Source organism: Bos javanicus, chromosome 18, assembly GCF_032452875.1.
Source record: "Bos javanicus breed banteng chromosome 18, ARS-OSU_banteng_1.0, whole genome shotgun sequence".
Lineage (NCBI taxonomy): Eukaryota > Metazoa > Chordata > Mammalia > Artiodactyla > Bovidae > Bos > Bos javanicus.
Window position 1 is genome coordinate 56,689,918 of NC_083885.1, and position 8,102 is coordinate 56,698,019.

The following is an 8,102-nucleotide window of genomic DNA, read 5'->3' on the forward strand; positions in this document are numbered from 1 at the left end:
CAGGAGGCCCCCATGGGCCCCTTCACCGTCCCTTGCAAGACCCCTGGGCTGGATCGGATCTCCCCGCCCCTCCTGAGCGCCCCCACCAGACCCCAGCCAACAGAGCCTCTGTGGGCCCCGCCTTCCAGGTGCTGACCTGCTTCCTCCACGCCTGGGGCAGCCCCCGGTAGGAGGCTCCCGCTCCCCGGAACGACCTGGGGACCCCCCCTCTCAGGTCACACACCCACAGTGTTTCCACCTCGGGGTCCCCACCGGCTTCAGGACTGAGTTTCTTCCTCAGGGACCCCTGCTGAATTCACGTCCACTCTGGGAGCCCCTGCTCCCCTGCCTCTGACACCCGAGTGCTCTCACCTGATGTCAGTCTCTGCGTGCCCCCCAGCAACCCACTCCCCCTGGCTCCTCCATCCAGAGACACCCCACACACATGCCCCCTGACCATAAGACCCCTTGACTTTTACTTTCTCAGGGTCCCGCCAAAGCCAATGCTTCTCCCATCTCCACTCCTCAGGGCCAGCACCCCCACCCCAACCCTGGGGATCCCCAAATCCAGACAGCCCCTGGGCCCACCCTCCCTGCCACATGATCAAGGGGTTGTGCAATCCAGCCCCCTCCCCAACCCCCTCCCTGAGGGGATTTTCGAGGAGGGCTGAGCTCACAGCCAGCCGGCACCCCTGCCCCCCCCCAACCCTGGGGGCTGGGCCAAGGTATAAATAGGGGTGGTGGCTGCAGGCGGCAGCAAGCACCACCATGCTCACCCTAGAGGCTGCACAGTAAGTGGGGGCCCTCCAAAACCGGGACTCAGAACCCCTGCCCTGCCCCTCACCTTTGACCCCTCTGCCACCAGGCCTCCCCCCTGAGGTGGTGGTCTCTGCCCCACCCAGGAGGCAGGAGGGTGGGAGGGGCTGGGGTCCACTCCCCCTCCTGGATCTCTTTGCCTCTGCCACCTCGATTCCCTCCTGCATCCCACCATGTCTCCCCTGGACCCCTGAGGAGAGAAAAGAGGATCTCTCTCCCTTGGGGCGCTTGCTTCTCTCCACCCTGGTGTCCTCCCAAGTGGCCCTTGGCCTCCGTCCCTGTCTTCCTCCAGGTCTCACTGCATCCCCGACTCCTGTGTCTGCAGCCTGTGCCGCGGGCCACATCTTTTCTGTTTGTGGGTCTCTTGTTTACTGCCTCTTGCTCCCTCACTGTGTCTTTTTGTCTGTCTCATCTCTCCATCTGTCTGCCTGTCTATTCCCCACCCATTTCTGGGGCTTAATAAATACCTCCTGCAGCCCAAGCGTGAACACCTCTCCACACCTTTCTCCCTTCCCTCCTCTCCTCCCTTCGCCTCGGCAGAGCCTCTTCTGTATTTTCCCATCTCCATCCACACGCCTCTCCCGTCGTCTTTCGCCTCTGGTCCAAGATGGACCCACTGAACGGACTCGCTCACCGAGGCCCCCTCCCCACCCCCACCCGCCCTCGGGCACCCACATCTTCTCTCCGGGGACTTTCTCTCCTTCACTTTCCCTGCCCCCGCCCGGCCTCTGTCTATGCAAATCCCAGGGGAGGGGGGAACATTTGCCTGGCCTCCGCCCCCCACTTCCTGTCCCGGTGGGAGAGTGGGGGTGAGTGTGGTGGGGCTGGTCCCACACGGAGACACGCAGCCGCGGACCGGCTGCGGTGGTCACAGCTGCAGCCGCCTGCCCCCTATCCATCCCCCAACCACTTCGAGAGCCAGGAGGCTGAAGACGCCCCTGACATGCCCTTGTGTCTCTCCCCCTCCAGGCTCGACGGGCCACACTTCAGCTGTCTGGTGAGTCGGGGTCCTGGGGGTCAGCTAGGGCTGGGGTCGGGGGAGACCCACGTGGCCCATCGCGACCTTCCTGCCTCAGTTTCCCCCTCTGCTTCTTCCTGTCCCTTTGTCTTTCTGACTTTTCATTGCTATCCCCAAGCTCCGTTTTCCCCACCCCCTGCCATCACAGATGATTTTTCTAACATCTCTTTCCTTCTCTCAGACCCTGGTCCACTTCCTCCAATGGGGAGGAGTAGGTCTTTGTGTCTTTTACTTTGCGTCTCTTCCTCCATGCATCCCACGTCCAGTAAATCTACTTCTTTCTTCTTCCCTTCTCTGCTTGACTTCATATATTTTCAAAAATTGAGTCGAAACTATTTCAGACACGCAGAATACTACACCCCACCCCCCATAAACCCACAACCTACTCCAAGAAATAAAACCCCACACATATGCTTGAAGGAAACCCCTGCGGGTGCCCCTTCCCCAGCGCATCCCACACTCCTCCAGCTTGAAGAGTTTTTTTTTTTTTTAATTGAGGTTTGCCTTACAAGTCAGAAAAGTGACAAGTCTTGTGGACAGCTCAGTGAGGTTTTCACTTATGTGCACACCTGTGTAACCACAAACTGTATGAAGATATAGAACATTGCCATTACTCTAGAAGATTCTGTCATGTCCCTGCGCAGTCAATAGCCCCCTCTGATACTTTCCACCACAGATTAGTTTTGTTTGGTTCTGAGCTTTATGCACAGTGGCCCCCTTTGGGTCTGGCTTCCTTCACGTGACCTAAAGTGTGTGTCAGACATGGGTCCTTCTTCTTTGTTGTATAGTACTCTGTCTCAGGACAACACCACAGTTCTCGTGCGTTCTCCTGTCCCTGGGCACTCAGGCTGTTTCCCGTTTGGGGCTGTTACTAAAGCTGCCCTGATTGTTCTTGAACAAGGCTCTTTTGTGGACTTAACGTTTCCAGACCTGGTGGGTAAATACCTAGCCCTAAGACCAGGATGACATATCTCTAGTTTTAGATTTTCACTGCTAAAGCAACACTCAGCTCTTGGGGTGAATTGAAGCGATGTGGAGGTGGATAAAAGAAGGGTCGAGAGCTTCTTTCCCTCTGTTAAAAACGCTTCCGTGCCTCTTACCCTTCACCCCCTATGCCCCCGGCCCTGAGGCAGGCAAGCCTGGGGGAATTCTCCACCCTCCTCAGCTGCTGTGACTGTGTACTGGCGAGGTGCTGGGGTTCCCGGAAGCCCACACCCTTAGTGGGAGCTGGCTGCTGTCTGTCAGAGAGCCTGGTCTCTGTGTTTCTGTGTCTCTGCCCGTGTCTCTCGCTCTGTGTGTGTGTGTGTGTCTGGGTCTTTGTGTGTTCTGCTGTGCTGTGTCTACCTCCCATCTCGGTGCCCCTGTCTCTGGTGCCTGGCCTCTCTTTCTCGCCCTCTCCCAGCCTGTCAGAGTCTCCTGCCTGGTCCGGGGTGGGTGGGGTCTTCCCTGCAGCCTGGGTGACCCCTCTTCCTCCCCCACTTCTATCAGTACCCGGATGGGGTCTTCTACGATCTGGACAGCTGCAAGCACTCCAGCTACCCGGACTCAGAGGGGGCGCCTGGTGAGTGACCCTGGCCCAGCCCCCCTCCCCGCCCCGCCCCTTGGGCCCGTTTCACAGATGGGGGAGCTGAGGCCCAGGGGAGCTGTCAGCTGGCCCAGCAGGACAAGGTTAGCCCCCGGTCTCCAGACCTCCTCCCCTTTCCTCTCCCATGCACCCGCTCGCCCATGCAAATCCTGGGGTCACAGATTTGCACAGCCCACAATAGCCCCTCTGTGCTGGCAGGGGCTTCGAGGGGGAGGGGCCCGAGGCCAGACCTCTTGGCTTCTAATCCTGCGCCCTTCCCCCTAGACCTGTGGAGCTATGGCCTCAGTCCCGCCGTCCCAGGCGCCTCCTATGAAACCTTCGACCCGGCTGTGGCCACCTTCGGCCAACCCCAGGGTGTCCAGCTTTGCTATGGCCCCTCAACCTACAGCCCCGTGGGGAGCCTGGACCCAGCCCCCAGCCTGGAGGCCCCGGGACCTGGCTTCCCGGCGTACCCCACGGAAGACTTCCCAAGCCAGGTGAGGGCCGGGGAGACCGCGGAAGTTCCCCATCCTTTGATTGAGGTGCCCGGCACCGCATCAGAACCCGAGTGCATAGGGAACCCTTAACCCCTCTGATGACTCGGGTTAAACGGTATTATTACTCCATCACACAAGCCAGCCACCAGAGGTGCAGACGTGTGTCAAGGGGCGGGAGGCTCTCAGGGAGGTGGCCCGGGTGTCCCTGGCCATGCCATGGAGATCGGAAGTGAGCCTGAGGGCAGGCTGTGAGCAGAGCAGGGAGCCCACAGCCAGGGCCTGGGAAGAAGCGAAGGGACCGAAGCAGAGGGAGGCAGAGAAGGGAGCCCCCCTGGCTATGGGTAACCCTGACCTTCCGCAGACCCTGGGCCCCCCGGCGTACGCCCCCTACCCCAGCCCCGTGCTCTCAGAGGAGGAGGACCTCCTGTTGGACAGTCCCGCCCTGGAGGTCTCGGACAGCGAGTCGGATGAGGTCCTTGTGGCTGGCCCGGAAGGCAGGGGATCCGAGGCAGGTATGTGGGAGCCAGTGGGGTGCGAGGGACTCCACCTGGTGGTGGGGGGAGTGGGGGGGTTAAGGGAACCATGTCTGCCCTAGCACCTACAGTACATACTCCAGTGCTGAGGGCAGTTTCCAGATCTGCCATCTGCTGGCTGTGCCGCCTTGGGCAACCGCCTCTATGTGCCTTGGTCTCCTATCTGTACAATGGGACGAAAACACTAATAGTATCTATTCCTGGTGGCTAGGAGGGTTTGGGGGATCGTAAGTGTCAACAAGGTAGCAATGCTTGGCACAGAGTCAGTACTCAATGAATCTTCACCATCATTACGGACACAAGAGCAACAGAAACCATTACAATATCAGCTCCCACCTAGTCAACCTCTGCTTCTGCCCCTGTGCCTGACCTCCATTACTCGCAACCCCTGCAAGCTGGAATTATTAGTCACTTTCCCTATCTGGGCCTCAGTTTCCCATCTGTAAAATGTGCTTTGTTGTCATCATCCCTGTCTTGTGGGGTTTTGATGAAGATTAAATGAGCTCGTAATTGTACTGTGCATAGCGCAGCCCGTGGGTACCACGTGCTTCATAAAGACTGGTAAAAGTAAAACACACACACACAAGCCTCATTTATATAACTGAGGAAACACCAGCTCAGAGAGGTTAAGTCACCACCCCAACACCACACAGCTGGAAAGTGGCAGAGGTGGGGTTCTTGTATCTAATGCCTGCTATGAATTGCCACAGGCCCCCATCCTCCCACGGCCAGTTCTGTGGGCCCCTTGCTGCTTCTAGAAGCCCAGGAGTTAAAGCCCTTGGCCTCTCCCAGGATCCCAGTCTCTCGAGCTGACATGCTGGGAGGCCTGAGGCTGAAGAAATGGCCAGGAAGATTCAAACCAACTCCAGATCTCTTCACTAGTCAGCTGTTAGAAGCCTTTGAGGAGCACTGCCAACCCATTTGGCAGATTCATCCGTGCGCTCCACAGATACATTCTGACCACCGAGCAGGCACAGGATAGGCACACAGCCTGAAAAGCAAAGCAGGGATGGGAGACAGGGGTTCCGGGGTGACAACTTCAGGAAGGGGGAGCAACTTACCCCGGATGGGAGGGGTGGCACAGAGGGAGCCAGGCACGGTGACCCAGCAGCCACCTCCCTCATCCCACTTCTCTTGATGGGGAGGTAGGGGCTTGGCGGTTCCGGACCGGGGAGGGCGCGGGGTGGGGCCCTGAAGGATGCTTCCGTTAACCGCCCCGCACCCGCTGCAGGGGCCCGCAAGAAGCTGCGCCTGTACCAGTTCCTGCTGGGGCTGCTGACGCGCGGAGACATGCGCGAGTGCGTGTGGTGGGTGGAGCCGGGCGCCGGGGTCTTCCAATTCTCCTCGAAGCACAAGGAGCTCCTGGCGCGCCGCTGGGGCCAGCAGAAGGGCAACCGCAAGCGCATGACCTACCAGAAGCTGGCGCGCGCCCTGCGCAACTACGCCAAGACCGGCGAGATCCGCAAGGTCAAGCGCAAGCTCACCTACCAGTTTGACAGTGCGCTGCTGCCCGCCGCCCGCCGGGCCTGAGCCCGGGGCGGCCTCTCGGGGGCCCTCAGGGGCTCCACGCCTGTGTCACGTGGGCGTTCCCGCACCCTGGGTCATAGGACCCATGGACCCCCCACACTGGTGCGGGGGGCGGGCTGCTGCCACAATCCCTAAGCCCAGCCCGGGGCCCCTCTGGGATCCCCCCTTATCGTGTCTGGGGCCCCTTTGGGATTCCCTTGTCATGTCCAGGGGCCCCAAGATCTTCATGTCTTGGGTCAGAAGACCCTGAGTCGACTATACTACGTGTCTGTGTAGAGGGGCGGGGCAGGGCAAAGTGCTTCCAGAATCCCAGGAACTTCTCTGGGATCCCCTTGTGATGCCTGCAATCCCTCAAATCTCATCTAGGGGAGGGTGAACCTAGAGATCATCACACCAGATGGAGGGCTCTGCCTGCAACCCTAAGCCCTGTCCAGGGTCTCTCTGGGATCCCCTCTCAGGTCTGAGTCCCTCCTGTCAAATCTGAAATCTCCTAGTTATGTCTGGGTCCCTGGGGGTGGGGTTGTGGGGACCGTTTGCTTGCGTGTCTCTATGCCCATCTGTGACTCTCTCGTTCTATCTGTGCCTCCAAATTCCTTTGTCATCTTTGAGATCCCCTAATTCTCTGGAACCACCCTGCTGTCACTTTTTAATGTCTGAAAATCTCCAATCACATGATGGGTGCCTCTGGGATCCTTTTGTCATGTCTGAAAACACCATTGTCAGGTTTGGGGGGGTAGACCTCAGTGAACCTTGTGTCTGGGCCATGTCGTCTGGGATGCCCTTGTTTGTCTGGAATCCTCTGATCACCTCTGAGGCCCTTCTGGGATCCTCATCTGATACACCCCTTTGGGGACCCCACCAACAGCCCTTGAGTTCTCATGGGGACCCTCCCTCTCCGGGGAAACCCTCCTTAAGGCCATACTGGGGATCATTCTGGCCACTCCTTGATTTCTGTGTGACCTTGGTAAACCCCCCCATGTCGGTTCTAACCAGAGACTTTGTGCAGTCCATCAGCAGGTGGACCAGCTTTTCTGTGTGGAGAGGCTGGAACAGGGTGGCGGCCATGTCTAATGGGGACTATGTTTTCCGATCTCAAGTCCCCATCGCCCCTGGCTGTCATACCCCATGGTTTGTTTCAGTCGTCCATTGACCCCAACCATTTTTGTGTGAATCCAGCATTGAGGTGAAGCCCAGATGAGCTCTGATTGGAACCCATGGGGGTGTCACAGGCTGCGGGCTAAGAAGCCAGAGGCCCTAGTCAGTCCTTGAGCCTGAGCGACTGGGGGATCTAGGGTGACCAGAAAGACTTGCTGCTTCTGGGCCAGTTTGGCCCTTCTGTGGAAAGGGAGAGAAAGAGGAAGATCTCGGAAGTCCTTTGCAGCCCTGTCAAGCCTTTGACGCATCACCTGAAATCTGCCCATCCACTCACTGATGGCCAGAAGGAAGACAGGAAGGAGCATCAAGGACCCAGAGAAGGAAGAGGTCCTTGAAGGGGGCACATAGCGGCTGATAGCAGAGCCCGGGGCTGGGAGCGCCCCCTCCGAGGAGGGGTGCGGCTGGGTGGGAGGGGTGTTGCCAGGGACAAAGTGTCTTATGGGGGCCTCCTCTTGCAAATGAGGTACCTTTTGCAAAAACTATCATTACCCCAAGTGTGGTATAAAATAAAATACATCAAGGTAGACAGACCTCTTGGGACCCTGTGTCAAGGACTGTGATGCTGCCCATCCACCAAGGCCTGCTGACCCTCAGAGACACCGGGGCAGCGTCGGGGGAGATAAGAGGAGATGCAAGAAGCAATTAGAGTCAGACCAGACTGAGCCTTGAAGGCCGCGGCAAGGGCTTGAAATGCAGGCACTGGTGGTTCGATTCAATTTTTGTCTCCGACTCTCTTTGATGATCGGAATTCTTCTCCACCCTCTCCCTGGTTCCCTATCCGTCTGGGTTTCTGTCCCCCCTCCCTCTTCTGAACTTCTGCCCTCTTCCTCTAGATCTCTGTCCCGGTCTCGCTGGATACAGCCCCCGGGCTGGCGGAGCTGCCCTCCAGGCTCCGTGCGCTCCACCCACCCGCGGGGCCCGCTGGAGCCGCGTAGCAGTTTGCCTGGCAACCCGTGGCGTCATCCAGAAGCTGCCTCTGGGTTGGCTAGGAGCTCTGAGAAGGCGGGGACGTT

The 8,102-nt window shown here is 58.7% G+C and overlaps 1 protein-coding gene and 1 long non-coding RNA gene across 4 annotated transcripts; one reads left to right on the plus strand and one right to left on the minus strand.

Moving 5' to 3' along the window:
- Positions 1-8: 8 nt before the first annotated feature.
- Positions 9-6,609, plus strand: SPIB (Spi-B transcription factor). 3 transcript variants are annotated; one of them, XM_061386163.1, is made up of 6 exons: positions 9-770; positions 1,765-1,792; positions 3,302-3,374; positions 3,663-3,874; positions 4,236-4,386; positions 5,639-6,609. In XM_061386163.1, exons 1-6 carry the CDS (start codon positions 748-750, stop codon positions 5,935-5,937), a joined length of 786 nt encoding a protein of 261 aa, XP_061242147.1. In that variant the 5' UTR covers positions 9-747; the 3' UTR covers positions 5,938-6,609. The 3 variants fall into 3 exon arrangements, with proteins under 3 accessions (XP_061242147.1, XP_061242145.1, XP_061242148.1); XM_061386161.1 differs by lacking the exon at positions 9-770 and having other exon boundaries at positions 795-1,792; XM_061386164.1 differs by lacking the exons at positions 9-770; positions 1,765-1,792; positions 3,663-3,874 and having other exon boundaries at positions 3,309-3,374.
- LOC133229637 (uncharacterized) lies at positions 4,987-5,752 on the minus strand. The gene is made up of 2 exons (XR_009730584.1): positions 5,665-5,752; positions 4,987-5,398 (listed from the first exon to the last, which is right to left on the minus strand). It is a non-coding gene; the product is annotated as an uncharacterized LOC133229637 (long non-coding RNA).
- Positions 6,610-8,102: the final 1,493 nt, after the last annotated feature.

What these genes read in the sequence shown, in the direction of transcription:
- SPIB (XM_061386161.1), top strand. Translation starts at nt 1,403, where the DNA reads ATGGACCCACTGAACGGACTCGCTCACCGAGGCCCCCTCCCCACCCCC. An exon ending in CGGAAGACTTCCCAAGCCAG is followed by an intron (nt 3,875 to 4,235) that starts GTGAGGGCCGGG and finishes GACCTTCCGCAG; the next exon opens with ACCCTGGGCCCCCCGGCGTA. An exon ending in AGGCAGGGGATCCGAGGCAG is followed by an intron (nt 4,387 to 5,638) that starts GTATGTGGGAGC and finishes CACCCGCTGCAG; the next exon opens with GGGCCCGCAAGAAGCTGCGC.